A 19074-nucleotide genomic window follows, 5' to 3' on the forward strand; every position below is an offset into this window, starting at 1 on the left:
GATCTATCAGTATCGGAATACCTAATACAAAAGCAGCTTCCCCAAGATCTTTCATTTCGAAATTCTTCGTTAGAAATCTCTTGGTCTCATTCAATAGTCACATATCACTACTAGCAAGCAGTATATCATCGACATATCATACCAGGAAGATAAATTTACTCCCACTGAACTTATGGTATACACAATCTTCAACTTTATTTGCCTCAAAACCATACGAGGTAATAACTTGATGAAATTTGTGATTCCATTGACGCGACGAGAATCTTGTTTAAGCTCATGGATGGATTTCTTTAATTTGTATACCATAGACTTTGAGCTAACTGACACAAAGTTTTATGGTTGCACCATATATATCGTTTCCTTAATGTCACCATTAAGAAACGTAGTCTTAACATCCATCTTAAAAATGAGCCACTAGTGCCAATATTATTCTAAAAGAATCCTTCGAAGATACTAGAGAGAAGGTTTCTTTATAATCAATGCATTCTTTCTGAGTAAAGCCTTTAACTACTAGACGAACTTTATATCTGTCAATATTACCCTTTGAATCCCTCTTGGTTTTAAATATCCATTTGCAACCAATAGGTTTCGCACCTTCAGGTAATTCTACAAGATCCTAAACGTCATTATCATGCATAGACTTCTTCTCATCCTTCATGGCATCGATCCACTTTTGAGAGTTAGAACTTTTCATGGCTTGACAAAAGTTCAATGGATCATCTTCTGTTTACCCAATGTCATCCTCATGTTCTTGAAGAAATACAATATAATCATCAGGAATTGCACTCTCTCTAGTAGCTTTCCTTAATGGCACTTCTACTTCTTGAGGTTGTTGATTTTGTTCTATAGGTACTTGAGGGAGAACCTCATTATTGTCTTGTTCTGAAATATTGTCAGTGACAATATTCTGAACATTATCTTCTATTATCGAATTTATTCCTTGAATGGTAATAGGCACAAGAACTTGTTCACAATTAGTAACTCCTCAAAGACAACATTCCTTATGTTCTCTTCCTTCCCAAAATCAACTTCCTCAAGAAATCTTGCATTTCCCGTCTCAAAAAAGAGTCTTGAAGTGGGATCATAAAATTTACAGCCCCGAGAGCATTCAGCATAGCCAACAAAATAACAGCTAACAGTTCTAGAGTCCAGTTTTCTTTCATGCGGTCTATAAGATCACGCCTCAACTGGACAACCCCAAATGTGCAAGTGTTTCAAGCTTGCTCTTTTATTAGTCCAATGCTCATATGAGGTTTTTTTAACTGCTTTACTTAGCACCCTATTAAGGATGTAAATTGTGGTCTTTAAAGCTTCCCCCCAAAACGACTTTGGTAAGGAAGAATGACTAATCATACTTTTCACCATATCCTTAAGAGTTCAGTTTCATCACTCAACAACACCATTCATGCTAGGTTTGTCTGGCATAGTGTATTGCGGAACAATTTCATACTCTCTAAGGAAAAGCGCAAATGGCCATGGACGTTGTTCTCCTGATCCATCATATCTGCCATAGTATTCACCACCACGGTCAGATTTGACAACCTTAATCTTCTTTGCAAGTTGAAGTTCAACTTCAACCTTGAAAGACTTGAAAATATTCAGGATTGGGACTTCTCATGTATAAGATATAGGTAGTCGTACCTAGAGTAATCGTTTATGAACGTAATAAAGTAATGTTGTCAATTCCAAGAAGCCATAGGGAAATGACCACATATATCTGTATGTATTAGTTCTAAGACATCTTTAACACTTTCAAAACCTAACTTCCTTTTATTTGTCTATTTTCCATTTATGCACTCAACACAGACCCCAAAGTCTGATAAATCTAAAAGGTCAAGAATTTCATCCGACACAAGTCTTTGAATTCTTTGTTTAGATATATGACCTAAACACTTGTGCCATAAGGTGGCTGGATTCTCTTTTAATTTTCGTTTTGTACCACGTGAATTTGTTTGCAGTATTTCATTAGTGGAAATGGAAACATTAAGCATATACAGATTATCTATTAAAGAACCAGAACCAACAACATTTGAATTTTGATAGAGACTAACTTTATTATTTCCAAAAGAACAAGAAAAACCAAATTTGTCCAAGCTGGAAAGACTAATTAAATTCTGCCTAAAAGATGGTTCAACAAATGTCTCAAATAAATCCAAATGAAAACCAGTTCTTAAACATAATCTAAATGTTCCAATAGCCTAAACTGCAACATTTTTTCCATCGCCCACAAAGATGAATCTTTCATCATGACTTGGCTGTCGGCTCCATAGGCAATCCTGCATAGCGATACTAATGTGAGTAGTAGCACAAAAATCTAACCACCAAGTATCATTGGGTACAAAAGCCAAATTAATTTCAGAACAAACAAGAGTTAGAAATTTACCTTTCTTTACACGCCATGAGGCATATTTAGGACACTTTTTCTTCATGTGTCCTTGCTTCTTACAGAAGTAGCAGGTAAATTCCTCATTACTCTTCAATTTCTTTTATTGAGAAGGCCCTTTAACAACACCCTTATTGCTCTTTCTTTTCTTATTTTGAGGGGTCATAGTCAAGTGAGCACTTCCAGCCTTATCTCTTTGCAACCCCTCTTCCTCTTGCACACAGTGAGATATAAGCTCATTAAGGGACCATTTGTCCTTCTGAGTGTTATAACTCACTTTGAATTGCCCAAAGTGTGCAGGAAGAGAGATCAAAACCAAGTGCACGAGCAGGTCATCACCAAGCTCTAACTTAAGTGACTTGACTTTTGATGCAAGATTAGACATCTTCATAATGTACTCCTTTATATTCTCTTTGCCTTTATACTTCATGGAGATGAGTTTAGCCAAAAGGCTACTCGTCTCCGCCTTTTCATTCTTGGCAAAGAATTGTTCTATTTCTTCAAGGAACTTCCTTGCACTTTCACCCTCAGATATAGAGCCCCGAAACGCATCTGGAATAGAGTGTTTCTTGATCATCAGGCACATTCGGTTAGAGCGTTCCTATTTCTCAATTTTAGCCTCATCGAGGTTTTCCGCAGTGGAAATGGATTTCTCCACAGGAAGTGCCAGATCCAAATTCATACAGCCGTGAATAATTTCTACGTCTTCCTTCCAGACCTTAAAATTTGTCACATTCAGCAATGGGATGTTACTAATTTGAGCAGAAAAAATTACAACATTGGTAAAAGACATTGAATCCATATAACAAAGAATTAATAACATATTCAAATATAAACAAACAAGTCATGTAATATATATAAAAAATAAGACATGTTCACATAATGGACCCATCACAAGATACCTAACACAACATCAATTTCTAGTCTTTGGACAGAGAAATTAATTTTTAAGTGATACTCTCAATGTAATGGTCAAATATTAACAATTAGTTCTGTCAAACAATAGCATTTCTTTGGAGCGACTATTATTCACATGGGAAAAAAAACTTTATAATTTTTACATATTTATCATCACATGTATGTTATTATTTGGCCAAATTGTGTCTTCCTTTGGGCCGAACATAATTCGCATAAATAATCTCATACTCATCTATGTAATTTAATTAATTTCCACAATAGAGTTACTTTGACAACATATTGCATCAATTAATTCAAAATAATTACAAGACAAAAAAACAATATGGTCCATTATAAATTTTTTTTTACTCAAATCCACATAATTTTGTACAGTTACTCAACCTCAGAATTAAAAAAAAAAATCATGTATTCCCGTATTTGTGACGTATTGGGACTTCATAGGGGTACTAATGGTCCCCTAAACATGCAAAATATAGGTATTTAATTCATACATTCCTTATTGACTTCAAGGCACGTGGGTTTTGAGTCTCGCCATGTAATGAAAATTAAAGGAATTATTTTGCAGAACATTTCAGAGGTTTGAATCATAAAGGAAATTAAAGGAATTATTTTCCATAGAACATGTTTGATGAAAAATAAATACTTAATATTGAAAATTACGAGTTTCTTAACATGATAGCGGAAACATAAAATCCCCAAATTAAACTTAGGGTTCATACAAAATTTGGGGAAAACACATTCATGGAGAATCATAAAAATTCAAAACTTATGCTCTAATACCACTTGTTGGGAATTCCTTATGATCGGTGAAACACCGACCAAATATCTTGAATCTCATGATTCTCACACTCATAAAACAAAGGGTGCAATGTCATACATGAATCCAAGTTCCTGGATGTGCTCCTATGATCTACATTTCTGATAGGGGTTTTGGTATGATGGTCTTCCTGAACCAAATCTCTGATTCTTCTTGGGACTTGTGTTTTCACTCTGATGGGGAGAAGGAAAAACTGAATTTGATTTGGTGTGTTGGGAACCATAACCTTCCTTATGCGTTAACTTATAGGGTTCTCATTATCCCCTATGGGTTAACCTGATGGGCATCCACCCATTAAGCTCATATCCATTATCAACTTTTAGAAATCTAAGGGGTGTCAGTAATTAGATCACTTATAATTTAACTTCGGAAATAAATAGTTGATATCATTGTATAAAATATATGATGCCCACCATAATTAGAAATTATAAATTTCTAACAGAAACCACTACGGCTTTGTGGCTGAGGTTAGAAACTTTATACATGACTAAGAGCCTCACAAACAAGTTTCGTCTCAAAGAACGATTATATACCATTCATATGGTTGAAGGTAATCCTATTCAAACTCATCTTCATTAATTTAATTATATTATTTTGGATCTGCAAAATATTGATATTAATATTGAAGATGAAGACAAAGTAGTTTTATTGGTTGTCTCTTTACCTTTTACCTATAAACACTTCAAACAAATCATGTTGTTTGGAAACAATGGTATCTCATCCTTTGAAGATATTAAATCTAATTTATTGTCCAAATAAAAAAATTGATGTTGAAGTTAATTCTATGGACAAGAGTGAGAGCTTAAGTTTTCGAGGTTGAACTCAAGAAAATGGGAGAACTAGTTACAAAAAGTTCAAATCCAAATCCAGGGGACACAAATCCTACAAAACCTGATGCTATTGCAACAAACTAGGGCATGGTATTCCTGATTGTTTTATCTTGAAGAAAAAACAATAAAAATAGGAGAAGGGAAAACTTCAACCATCCCTTGAAGCTGCTAAAATTGAAGAAATTGACGGTGGTATTCTTTTATTTGTTGTCTCTTCTAATAAGAGGAGTAAAAAATAATGGATTCTTGATTTTGGATGTACTTTTTATATGTGTCCTTATAAGGACTTATTCACCACTTTTGAACATGTTGATAGTGGTGTTGTTTTGGTGGCAATGATCCTGAATGCAAAGTTGCAAGAATATGTACAGTTCAGATCAAGACACATGATAGTGTTGTCAAAACCATGGTTAATGTTCGCTATATTCCAGATTTGAAGCGGAACATGATTTCTCTTGGCACCCTAGAGTCTCTTGGATGCATGTATTCAGCTCAAGGTGGAGTTCTAAAAACATTAAAATGTGCTCTGGTATTATTAAAAGCTAACCAAATTGGTAGTTTATATGTCTTGCAAGGATCTGTTATGACAAGTTCAACAGTTGTATCTTCTTCTACGCCTAATAATGATATCAAAAAATTATGGCATATGTGCTTGAGCCATATGAGTGAAAAAGGCATGCATCTTTTGAGCAAACAAGGTCATCTTGGTAAACATGGAATCACTAAGTTGGAGTTTTGCAAACATTATATTTTTGGAAAACATAAAAATGTAAGTTTCTCCACTACAACTCACCGTACCAAAGGTATTCTTGATTATATCCATTCTGACCTTTGGGGGCCTTCTAAAGTTCCTTCCTATGGAGGATGGTGTTGAAAGATTGTTTTCGATGCTTGCTTTATTTTGAGGCAACAAGTTTTTGATTATTTTATTTAATGACAGGTTGATTCTTTGCTCACCATCTCGGCTTTGTTGGAATAAATTCCAATGCCGGTATAATGGTTTCAATAATGTTCCTTTAATCAAAAACTTAGCTTTATTAAATTATTAACAATTTCATATCATCTCGACTTTGTTGGATTAATTCCAATGTCGGTGTAATGATATGAGTTTAGCAAATTAACACAAGTGATAATGAGTGATATTTATTTTAGTTTTCCTTTATTAATTGAACTACTTGCTCAAGGAAGGTTGATAAAGAATAAATAAATAAAGCAATAAATAAATGTTAGTTGCAGAATTTAAATGACACAAAATAAATGTTAGTTGCAGAAATGTAAATGACTAAAAATAAAAGCTAGCAGTTAGATTATTCATTATAATTGTGTATTTTTCCTTTTCACAAATATACAATTTATGAATTAAATTTCACTTTGATTCAAGGTTTCTTTTTCTTATCAACAAATAAAATTTATAAGTTAACACTTTATTATTTTACATTTGTATCTCTTTCAAGATTCAGTTGTAGTATAGTATAGGGTTATGTCGAACCATAAAGAATTGCCTAATAGAAATGTACTCATCAAAAGTAATAAAGTTACAATTAAAGTTGTTTTTGTGATTTTATGAACTAAGAAACATGAAAAAGTAAAGAACTAACTATTTACAAATTCAAGAAGGGAAAATTGATTTGAAAGGTGAAATTATTTCTTGACTCATATGATTTTGAAAACATTACAACTTATGTGTTATACTTTCAGTTAATTTCACACACCACTTCTAAATCCTTCATCTAGTGTCCTAGAATGATAAGATGATTTTCAAACCTTATGTAATACACTAAACAATAGTTAAGTGCCACTTGTCATAGTAGGTTGTCACGCCCTACTTCAGGCTCCATTAACATCATTTAGCCTTGAACATAAGTTGCTTAAAATAGATGCTAGATGTGGCAAGGGAACTAAGGTGTAGGTTATACTTTTTAGTTCACTTGTCAACACTTTAAGAAAAAACATTTTTGGATCTTTAAATCAAGTTTTAGGTGATCAAGCTAAAACCACATTAAGATTAAAAAATCAAAACTTAACCAAAGAGTAATAACTTGAATGTATTGAAATCAAAGTATGATACAAATGAAGATAGGAAATAACCTTACACCATAATCCAAATCAATATGTAGGAGCATGAGCCATCTATCCAAGGATGAGATACTTTTGATTCCAAATGAGGTTACAAAATCATGTTTTTGCACCTCATTTGCCAACTTCATTCCCTTTGAATTTCTATGAACTAAAAGCCTAAAAATAACCTAAGAACACTCTCAAACGAGAGAGAACCGAAAATGAGAAGAAAAATGGTATGTACAATGTACTTGCAACGTGTTAAAGTGAAGAAATGAAGGTGCCTTTTATAGGCATTCTAGACCGTCTAGCTCTCCTTCATGTCCGCTTAGCTCACTGGTGGGTCAATAGCTTGTCCCATCTTGGGCAGCTAGCTTGGACAGCCTATTGTGGGCTAGGTTACATGCATGGTGACACCTCCTACTTGCTTGTTCAGAACATATGCCATGCATGAGGTCATGTGTTTGGCCTTCAAGTAAAGCATAGGCAAGTTGCTTGATGAGTTGGCCAAGATTTCTTCATGGCTAGGTTTTTGACCTGTCTAGCCGCCTAGCTTGACCTTGACCCATGCCCAGCTGCTTGGTTCCTTCATGATGAAGGAAGGAACCAGCCTTTCTTCATGGTGAAGGTACCAACCTTTCTTCATGTCGAAGCAACCTTTGTTCCGTGATTTCTTCAGTTGGTTTTAGTTGGTTACTTGACACTTTTGGCATGATTTTTTCAAGTCTATGTAAGATTTTGAGTTTATGCTTTGCTTTGCATACCTAGCTTGGGTTTCTTCATGGTGAAGAAAGATACATTTCTTCAAGCATAAGTCATCTTTTTGGTGATAAGCATAAGCACACAACATGTCGTACTTAGCTTGTTTCTTTTGAGCATTTCCTTTTGGACTTCTTTGCTTGTGATTTGGCATGAATTCTTGGCTTTCTTTTGAATTAATCAATATCCTAGAAAATTCAAGGTAAACTTGGACAGGTGATCAAAAATTATATTATCCAATAATACAAAATTTATCTAAAAATGTTGAATTTAAGTTGGTTTTCACATTTTTGCATAGGATAAGTGTCATAAAAAGTATATGAAAATTAGGTATTTTTGGCACTTATGAGATAGCGTTATACGATGACCATCATTAATGATTTTTCTCGCAAGGTTTAGGTTTATTTTCTGTGGCATAAAAATGAGACATTCTCCACTTTCAAGAAGTGGAAAACTCTTGTTGAAACCCAGACAGAGAAGAAAGTGAAGAAGCTAAGAATAGACAATGGATTAGAGTTCTCCAACAGTGAGTTTAATGAGTTCTGCACAAATAATGGTATTGTTAGACACAAAACCATTTCAAGGAATCCCCATCAAAATGGTGTTAAATAACGGATGAACATGAATCTTCTTGAGAGAGCTCGGTGTATGCTCTCAAATGTTGGGTTATGGTATCGACGTGAATTTTGGGTCGGGCAGCATCTACTGCATGTTACTTGGTCAACTGTTCTCCACACTCAACACTTAACTTCAAAATCCCAGAAGAAATTTGGTCAGGTAATCATGTTGATTATTTCAATTTAAGAATCTTTGGATGTTCTGGTTATGCACATGTTAATGGTGGTAAATTAACTCTATGAGCTATTGAGTGCATATTTCTTGGTTATGCATCTGAATCTAAAGGATATCGCTTATGGCGTTTTGATTCAAAGTCATGAAAGTTAATTCTTAGCAGATATATGAATTTCAATGAGGATGCATTATTATCTTATAGAAAACAATTTGTCGTGTCTTCTTCTACTAGTACAGGTAATCTGCAAGGTATTAGCGAGAAGGTGGAGTTGATAGTGAAGCCTACAGCTCCTAATTTTTATGTTCCATCTTCCTCTACAAATCAATCTGGCATTGATGATCATTATGTTGATAATTATGATAGTACCACTTCTGCTATTCAACAACAGTATGATGATTATTGTATTGCCCGAGACAGAACCAAAAGACTAATTAAAATGTCAGTTAGATACACTGATGGTGATAATTTAATTGCTTATGCATTGTCAGTTGCACAAGAGGTATATGATGGTGTTGAACTTGCCAGTTATGCAGAAGTTGTTTCTTGTGTTTATTCCTCATAGTAGCTAGTGGCTAAGAATGAAGAAATTGAAAGTCTTCATAAGAATGGTACTTGGGCTTTGACAGAGCTTCCCAAAGGCAAATGACCATTGAAATGTAAATGGGTCTATAAGAACAATGATGGCATTCCCGAGGTTGAAGATCCAAGATGCAAAGTACGACTAGTTGTTAAAGGCTTTAATCAAAAGGAAGGTATTGACTTTAACGAGATATTCTCACATGTTGTTCGTCATACTTCCATCGTGTTTTGCTTACTTTTGTTGCTTTATTTGATTTAGAGTTAGAGCAACTTGATGTAAAGACAAGTTTTCTACATGGAGAGCTAGAAGAAGAAATTTATATGGAACAACCCGAGGGATTTATTGTTCCTCGGAAGGAACATCTTGTCTTCCGATTGAAGAAATCTTTATATGGTCTTAAACAAGCTCTCAGACAGTGGTACAAGAGGTTTGATTCCTTTATGATTGGGCAAGGTTATTGCAAGAGTCAATTTGATGACTGTATTTATTTCCAAAAATTTCCAGATGGATCTTTCATACACTTGTTACTTTATATTGATGATATGTTAATTGCTTCACGTGACAAGTCTCTGATCATGAAATTAAAAACTTAACTCAATAATGAGTTTGAGATGAAGGAATTACGTGCAGCCAAGAGAATTCTTAGTATGGAGATTCACATGGATCGTCAAGCTGGTAAATTGTTCTTATCTCAACAGACATATATTGAGAGAGTGCTTGAAAGGTTTAATATGAATGATTGCAAACCTGTTTCTACTCAACTTACTGCACATTTTAAGTTATCTTCGGATCTTTGCCCACACAGAGGAAGAGATGTAGCATATGTCGCATATTCCTTATGCTAGTGTAGTTGGTAGTCTTATGTATGTTGTGGTGTGCACTAGACCTGATTTAGCATATGTTGTAAGCAAGATGAGTCGGTATATGCATAATCCTAGCCAGGATCACTAGAGTGTTGTAAAGTGGATTTTTCGTATCTAAAAGGTACTTCTGGAATTGGCATGGTATTTCACAAAAGTAAGGCTACAACCGATGATGTTGTAGGTTATGTTGATTCAGATTATGGTGGCGACATTGATAGAAGGAGATCTATTTATGGTTACATCTTTACTCTCTATAATAGTGTTATCAACTGGAAAGCTACTCTTCAGTCCATTGTTGCATTGTCTACGACTGAAGCATAATATATTTCAGCAATAGAGTGAGTGAATTTGGATTTGAGGTTTGGTAAACGAACTTGGTTTAATGCAAGGTGTTTTTACAGTGTTTTGTGATAGTCAAATTGCTATTCATTTGACCAAGAATAATCATTACCATGACATGACAAGACCAAACACATTTATGTAAAACATCACTTTATCTGAGATATTGTTAGTGTTGGTGAAATTATGGTGGAAAATATTCACATATGAGAGAATCCAGCAGATATGCTTACAAAGGCACTTCCAAATACCAAGTTTCAGCATTACCTGGACTTGGTTGGTCTCTACATTATTTGAGTGCCCTTCGGGGCTTTATTTGGCGATGAGAAACTTATCAAATTTGAGTCAAGGTGGAGATTGTTGAGATATTGTGGCTCTCATATACTACTTGGAAGATTTTTTTCACAAGCTTTTTCAAAGCTTGCTCTCCAAGCATGCCAACTTGCTCTCCAAGAAATTCAAGCTTGCCCTTCCAGCTATTCAAGTTTGGCCACCAAGTCTAAGGTTATTCTTCTACTATAAAAGCGCAAGAGTTATGGCATATTAGCATATCACAAATTTTCATTATAAAATCTTCACAGCAACATCAACAAAACACAGGAGTGTTAACGTATTTTTTGTGAGAATTCTTGTTCAATTTGTAAGAGTATTTGTGAGAGAATATTGTTCTTCGTCCTCATTACTATAAGAGGATTTGGTGTACTCTCCTTTTTTACATAGTGAAACTTTGCCCATAATCGCCAGTGGTTTTTTACCTCTCACACTGAGGGGATTTTTCCACGTTAAATCTTGTGTATTATTTTCTTGCTCATTTACTTGTTTCTCTTTTGTTCCTAATTGATATGATCTTGTGCTTCCGCTTAGCATTCTATCCCTAATAGCTACAAAAGAATTCTCTACATATGTGATGAGAGATTGAGAGAACCGGTGAAATGACAAAATAATAACTTTGATTACTCTATATTATATTATTGTTTTTATATAAATTTTTCCACTATTATTTTTTTAGATTTTCTTACTTCAAAATTATTGTTTAAAGTTAAAATTTGAAATTACAATAAATTTTAAATTATAATTCTTAAATTTTTAATTAGTAATAAAACATTTTTTCAAATTCTTTTTATTCTATGATATTTTAGTCCTTCCAAAATTTATATCTACCTCTTTCTCTTATCTTTCTTTTCTTTTTCTCTCATACCAAACAATACAAAAAATCTATTCTATTTCTCACATCCTTCTTTCTCCTTTCTCATCTTTCTCTCTTCTCTTATTTTTTTACTCTTCAACCAAACAAAGCATAGTAAAAATGTAGCAAGTGGCAATGCCTACAAATGGCTATCGCTAATAAGTTTGGTTGAAGAGAAATGGAGGATTTTCTAAAATCTCCTTGTTTGGAGAAAGACAGAAAATGAGACCAAAAAACCATGTGACCGACCCACCTCATTGCCTTACTCTTTTGATCATTTCAGTTCATCACAATTAAGATCACAATGTTGTAATTTTGACAATCTCCACTGTTAGTCTTACAAACCAAAAGAAAAATCAGATATCTGAGTACATTCACATTTCGTAGTTTACATATGACAAATGAAAAACCTTAAGAAAAACTGAAGAACATATTTGCATTGTGTAGGTAAATGTGTGATGGGGTCAAAGTGTAATAGCACAACTACAGAGTAATATATGAATCAGAGATACATGAGCTTAAATCCCACTATAGATTATAGAAACACGTGATTGCCAATGTAATGAAAAGAACAACACTTTTCAAAAAGAAATTAACTCTTAACAGTGTCACTGCTCTACAGAGTCCTTGGCCCCATTCAGTGACAAGTAATCAGAGAAAATTGAAATACAAATGGGATACCATAAAAACACATTAAATACTTCAGATTGGCCTCACACTGTTCTGTTACCCCACTTTGGATATAGAAAGAAACAGTTCACAGATAATGGAGCAAAACATTCATAGTAGCATGTAGTGCAGACTGTGCGGTAGTGACTCCAACCATTCATGTACCTCCTCTCTCCTCTGGACCAAGCTCATGAGGTATACTTGAATGGTTGAGGGGGTTGTGGTTCATCATCCACGGCCATCGCTGATGCAGAACTCTGCGATCCGACTGCTGATTCGCCAGCAGCAGCTGATGCGGCAGTTGATGGTGTGTCACTGATAGAGAGCACTTCAGGCTCGGTAGGACGCAAGTCTTTAAGAAGCACAAATCCTGAAGGAGCTAACTTAATTGGAACATATCTGCTGTCCTGTATATATTTGATGAACTTCTCCTGAGCAGGAATCACCCTTGCTGGATTTGTCAGAATCTCAAAAGAAGGCTCAGGTTCTGATTTCTTCTCCGTTGAGCTATCAATCTTGAAAAGGATAAAGGAAGCGGTAAAAATCCCATTATGTATACAGATATAAAAGTAGATATTTAATCTGAAACATACATGTGTAAAAAACCATGTATTTGACAACATACAGTTATCAATAACACTGTGTCTAATTTTTAATTACTTTTGATGATTACTCTAGTCCTCTGACACCCATCTATATTTCAAGGAAGCTGGTGCAAAAGGTAAGTTGTCAAACAATTACTGTTGTTGACTATATTAAATGAAGTTGCAGAGATTTATGATAAAACCAACAACCACCAATTGTTTGACATCTCACCTTCAGTTTTGGGTACCATAACAACTCCCGATACTTTCGCATTGAAAGTGAAAATTATAAACCATCAAGCCCCACATGGCCACATGCAAATATATTAGCATCCAGCCCAAGAGTCGTAGTTCAAGTATATCAAATCACAACCAAGTCATTTTGCTAGCAATTCAGCCAACCCTTCCCCTCACTATACCATGCCTTAGACCACCTTTGTAACCAACAAAATAGCATTCAATAACAGACAACTGTAAGCAACAGTGCTTAGCGAAAAAGATATCAACTTGATGCTACTCGTGAAAACTCTCAACCTTCGGAATCCCCATGTGAAACAAAATATCAGCAACAAATAATTTGGGTCGCCCTGTTGAACATATTGCAAAATTGCAGATGACAAAAAAGTTGGAAGGGCAAGGCCGCAAGGGAAATCAGTATCAATTCCATCCTCTAGACAAAATGTTGGGGAAGAAAACGAGGGATACTCTTAAGACCTAAGTTGCATGATATCAAGCAATGAAAAGAAAATTCCAACCTCAACTTTTAATTTTCCTCTTAACAGTCATCTAATGGCAGGAATTTAGAAAGGTTCATTACTAAAAACAACAGAAAACCCATTACCTGCATGGAATCTCCATCCTTCTCACTGGAAGACTTTCCTTTCCCACCACTAGTAGCAGCTGACGTAGAGTCAGACCCAGATGATGTTTCAGCATTAGCCTTCTGTTCTTCAGCTTTCTTCGCCCTAGCTTTGGCCTTAGCTGATGTAGACAGGACAGCAGTGGGAAGTTTCACAACCGATGTAGTTGTGGGAACAGTGGTAGGCTTAGGGTATTCAAAAAGTGAAGGCTTTGCATGTGATAAGAACTCAAACTTTGGAGACTTGAGATCATAATTCAGACCAATTAAGGCCGTGGGTGAAAAAGACAAGCTTATGAAATAAATAAGAGGGTACCAATACCAAAACTGGCTGAAAACTGCAAGACCAACCACTGCAGTAATTTTATCATGTTTGGTCTTTGAGAGAAGCCTTATGGTCACATTTCTACCACCGGCATCAAGGATTCCAGAGGCCAGAATTGCTCCCATCTTGCTCATGGTATCCTCATGCTTGTCCAGAATAATTTTCTCCAATTGTCGCCTAGAATAAAATGAATGTAAGAAAACAAGAAATACATAGCCTAGAACACAGTGAATGTAAGAAAACAAGAAATGCATTGCCTTAATGCTCAAGTTTATGCCCTACCTAAATGTTCCAACACGTGAATCACTAGCTTCACTAGTCTGAACCATGACCATAGCCATTGCTATGAGTGCACCTTGACGCACAAAATCAACGACATCTGATGTCAAAGGCTCTAGCAAAGATATAGCCTCACTGAGACCTGTACCCGCACAGGAAATGCCCACAGCAAGAGCTGCTCCATATCGAACATGTGGATTGTAAGACTCTGATAGGAGGGAAACAATCCGTGGAGTCTGCAATAGTAGGAATGTAGCACTGCGCATATCAACACATTTATCCAAGAAAGCATACAACCACAGAAGAATAAATTCAGAAGGGAAAATAAAATGAAAAGGATTGTACTAACCTGCTCTGGATCAGAGTACAGTACAAACCCTAATGCTAGAACCGCAGTCCTCCTGACATCATCGCTCACATCAGACACAGCAAAGTGCAGTAACTGGCGAATGGCCTTATTGTTTGCTGTTCCGCTATAAGCCAAGGCCAAAGCATACATGCCACCATAACGCAATATCGGATCCTGATCCCTAGTCATCTGTTCAATCAAAGTGTCTGCTTCTTCCTCTCTTCCATAAACAGTAAGAGCTATTCCTAATGCTAACCCCCTGAAACAATAATAAACAACTACGTAAGTATCAAAGCAAGAGAGGCAGTGGTTTAACACCTTGCAAGTGAAACACCATTACCTAATAATCTTCTCATGCTGTGTCTCATGTGCATAAGTGAGCATCTCATTTGCCTTATCACTGCCTGTTCCAACCATGAGTAAGCCCATGCTGATACCAGCAGCTTCGCCGGCAACAGCACTATCAGTGTAGAGAACATTTTTTATTTCTTCATAAACATCCTCATCAGCAGTTCCTAGGGATGCCAATCCAAGACCTAGACATGCACCATGTTGAATAACCTGCCCATAAAATTCACATTAAATATAACAATAGGCTAATTAATAATTATACTTGTATTCTACAAAAGAGCAAAGTTATTTTTTATGATCACCTCAACAGTAGTACTGCGCAGGCTATCACGAAGAAATTGTTTGATACCCTCTCCGTGGTTAGCATGAATAAGACCAAGGGCATAGAGAGCACCACCCTCTGAGTATGGACTACCACCACCAGCCCCACCTTGAGGCAAATAAGGAGCCATCAGTGACCTTCCCTGCTGCAAATGACCTCTATGGATAACACCAAGACCAGCTGTTGCACTAAATTTGGCCCAATTAGTAGCTCTGCTTAACCAATCCTACAAATATTCAACAGTAGGAAAGCAGTCAAACTGTAAGGAAAATCACTGGCATGGGGAAGGAGGAAATAAAGGTAAAAATGAGCTATAAATAACTGACCAAGTTTTCCCTCAGGAAAGTATCCACAGTGGTTCCAGCATGCATTATTGCATTGGCATATATTGTTGCACTGTGGCAGACACTATTCCTCATCTCCACGGACTGCTTTATTGTCTTCAGAATGAGGAGGTCAGATCTAAATGCAAATTACAGCCAAGCAGTAATAAGAACTGACATACTACCTCATGACAGTAAATACCAGCAAGGAAATGATGTACTAATATGACTAAAGAAAATCGACTCACTTGTTATGACTGTAAAGGAACTGTAGAGTCAACTGTATTGAAGTTTCCCCAGACAAAATTCCCTTTATTTTGTTTAGCCTCTCCGCATACGTGGTTTCACTTGGATCCTCAGGCACCTTGACAACAGAAGACGAATCATCATCTGTCATTTGAACATCATCTGCTCCACTGACACTAGCATTCTGAGTAGAATCTGCGTCACTGGGTTTTGGTGGTGCAGATTCTGAAGGCTGAGACGTTGGTGATGTAAGGCGATCTCTAACATGTAAAAGAAAAGCTTGATGCTCATTTTCTACCAAATCAAAGGCTATTTGAAATGCCAAAAGAGCATCATCTTTGTTTTCAGAACGTAAGAGCTTTTCCAATATGCTTGCAACACCCTCTGGCTCATCCAAGAACATAAGACACTGACAAATGCTCAGGTAATCAGGTGAATGAAGCTTTTGAAATATTTTCACAAGGAGACGGAGAACCTGGACAGAAAGAACAAGGATCAATGTCGACTTATGTCAGGATCACCATTGTTAAAATCTTTCTCATATTTTGCAAACTACACGGGTCAGGCCACAAGCCAACAAGTCGTCAAAGAACAAATTTTATTCACTCTATACAATTTTACAGCTTCAATTTCATAGAATATTTTTCAGATCTTCAACTTTCTTGATGGAAAAACCTGAACAGAAGGCCAAAAGTCCATCTCATTTCAGTACCACAGTCGAGAATCCAATTGAGTATCAAAGGTCCATGTGAAATGGAAATCATGATAGAATACAACCTTGTAACCAAATTTGAAGGGTGGTAAAGAGAAAAGAAAATTTAACAAGATGGACATTATGTATAGGAAGCCGATCCCACCTAGTGGAATAAAGACATGGTTGTTGTTATTGGATGTCATGTATAGGACTTCAATACAAAAAGAACATCTTCATTCTCTTACCTCCTGTCTGTATTCTCTAAGGTTCACAAAGGAGTGAGAGACATTAATGCAATAGGATAAAGTTCCTTCAACGTTGTCACTCCTTGTAATTGCTTCCTCTAGTTTATCCAATCTCCTGCATTCTATGGCAATTCCCATAGCTTGACGGTATTTACCATCTATTATACACCTAAATGAAGGGAAAACAACAAAAAGTGAGGAAACTAAAACAATTAAGGTACAATTAGATACCACAACCATAAGATGGACATGGAACACATACTTGTTCAGCATTCTCTCCACGATTGCTTCCAACCTTGGGTCCACCTTAACAGATTCATCATTTGACTCTGCCACCTTAGACTTAAGACTAGCATACTCATCTATGGCTTTAGCTGAAGATAAAACAAAATATAAAAAATTCTATTAGAACTTATCATGATTGCACAGTAGCACAAATACCACGTTCAAAGTGACCAAAGGATAGTAGTAGCATGGTCTAGATACCATCACATTATTGAATAACATTTCACAGATAAGTTAAACAGATAATAATTCTCACCGAGAATAGTATGCACGTAGTCAGAATCCTCTGAAACATCAAACAGAGGACCAGCTCCAAGGGCATAAGATAATGAGTCATTAAGTTCACCCAAGTAATAGAATACCTGAAAGATGAATGGAAAAAAATATATTATTAAAGACAAATCATGAAACCAACTTCAGTATCTAAGAATACAAAGGGTATGGTAGTGATAAAAACATATGACCTCTGATGACTGCTATAGAAGATAAGTAAAATCAAAGGAAAGAAAAACTGATATTTATTTATCATAACTCAAAAATCATGAAAAACAAACCATGACATCTGAGCTAATTCAATAAAATGAGTTCAGCGAATGATAATGATACAACACAAAGTTTCCTGCATGGCAAGATAATAATACCTTTGACACAAGAAGTGCGGCAAGTTGTCTCTGGTGTTGATCAAACTCCTCATCCTCATACAAACTCTCTCTGTTTAAAAAGTATAACAAAAAAACAGGTTGAAATCTTCAACATTCATATATCTAATTATGCAAACCAAAGATTCAATTAAACCAAATAACAGAAGGATACATTATCAAGCCACAAAGGACAGAAGGCTTCAATAACAAAGTCATCAAATTGTAGTATAAATAAACTTCACGTGGATTTAAAAGGGAAATTACACCAACCTCCCTTGAGTTTTAGCTTAATTGCACTTGGCATCCCTCTTGTTTCAAAAGGTGTGTTCACTAGTGACCTCCGAAGATTAGTGCACTTTTGAAGCATAGTAAGGCAAAAGTCGGGAGAGGTCGGTGTACTTTCGGCTTATTGTTAATTTTTCCTAGATCCAAAAGACCTCTACAAGGTGGGGAATAGTGGATAAAGGGATGGAAAAGGGTCAGAGCATAATTGTAGGGATTTGAACACACATAACTGCTGGTTATTATTAATAAATGTATATAGAAAGTGAGTGGCTACATGAAAGTAATGGATTCCTAAACAAGTACAATTTTACTACTAAAACCTAATGATGGCTAATACATTCACAGAAACTAAAAGGGCATTCTAGTTTCAATTGAAAGCAAACAACTTTAACCTTAATCATACTCATAACCAAACAAAAAACCCAAATCGAAGGAAAAATCCCTAATCAAAATAAAACCCCTAAACCAATTATAACGCTTACATGAGAGGAACACTGGTTGAGATCTCAGGCCAGAAGGTATCAACCAAATTGTTGAGATTGGAGAGAGCATGAAGCTTGAGAGAGAGATGAGGCTCGTTCAGCATCGCAAGCATCCCACCAGCGGAACTCACCGTCGTCGGAGCCATGATTGCGGTATCAAATTCGAATAGCTAGGGTTAGGGTTAGGGAATTGGAAAATAATTTGGGAAATGGAGAATGATATGAGAAAATGGTGAATGGTATGAAGAAAGTGAAGTAAATATAGTTTACTCTCTTTACCATTTATAGTATTAGCAGCAGAAGTATCATATTCAATTCTTATTCAATATCAAATATAACAAATTGCCCCTTTTTATGGGTGATGATTGCCCTTTTCTTTATTCAAAAAGAAAAATGACCTAATTAAATAATTGGTTTTTTTTTGTACATATTTAATATTGTTTTTTTAATAGAATTATTTGATGGTATTTCATCATTTATAATATATTATGTCATTGGAAATTTTTGTTTTGTTTTTATTATTACTAGCTTTTTACATATATGGCCACATTTTTCCTAATGTAATAAATTCATTATTATAGATATTGATTAAGATTGATATAAACAAAA

At 35.5% G+C, this 19074-nt stretch overlaps 1 protein-coding gene across 1 annotated transcript; it reads right to left on the minus strand.

Annotated features, from left to right (window-relative positions):
- Positions 12025-18780, minus strand: LOC109331506 (26S proteasome non-ATPase regulatory subunit 1 homolog A-like). The gene is made up of 13 exons (XM_019566046.1): positions 18466-18780; positions 17699-17768; positions 17314-17419; positions 17035-17146; positions 16773-16941; positions 15836-16308; positions 15591-15726; positions 15245-15490; positions 14932-15152; positions 14592-14850; positions 14246-14478; positions 13621-14140; positions 12025-12710 (listed from the first exon to the last, which is right to left on the minus strand). Exons 1-13 carry the CDS (start codon positions 18609-18611, stop codon positions 12384-12386), a joined length of 3018 nt encoding a protein of 1005 aa, XP_019421591.1. The 5' UTR covers positions 18612-18780; the 3' UTR covers positions 12025-12383.

This window comes from Lupinus angustifolius, chromosome LG17 (assembly GCF_001865875.1).
Source record: "Lupinus angustifolius cultivar Tanjil chromosome LG17, LupAngTanjil_v1.0, whole genome shotgun sequence".
Lineage (NCBI taxonomy): Eukaryota > Viridiplantae > Streptophyta > Magnoliopsida > Fabales > Fabaceae > Lupinus > Lupinus angustifolius.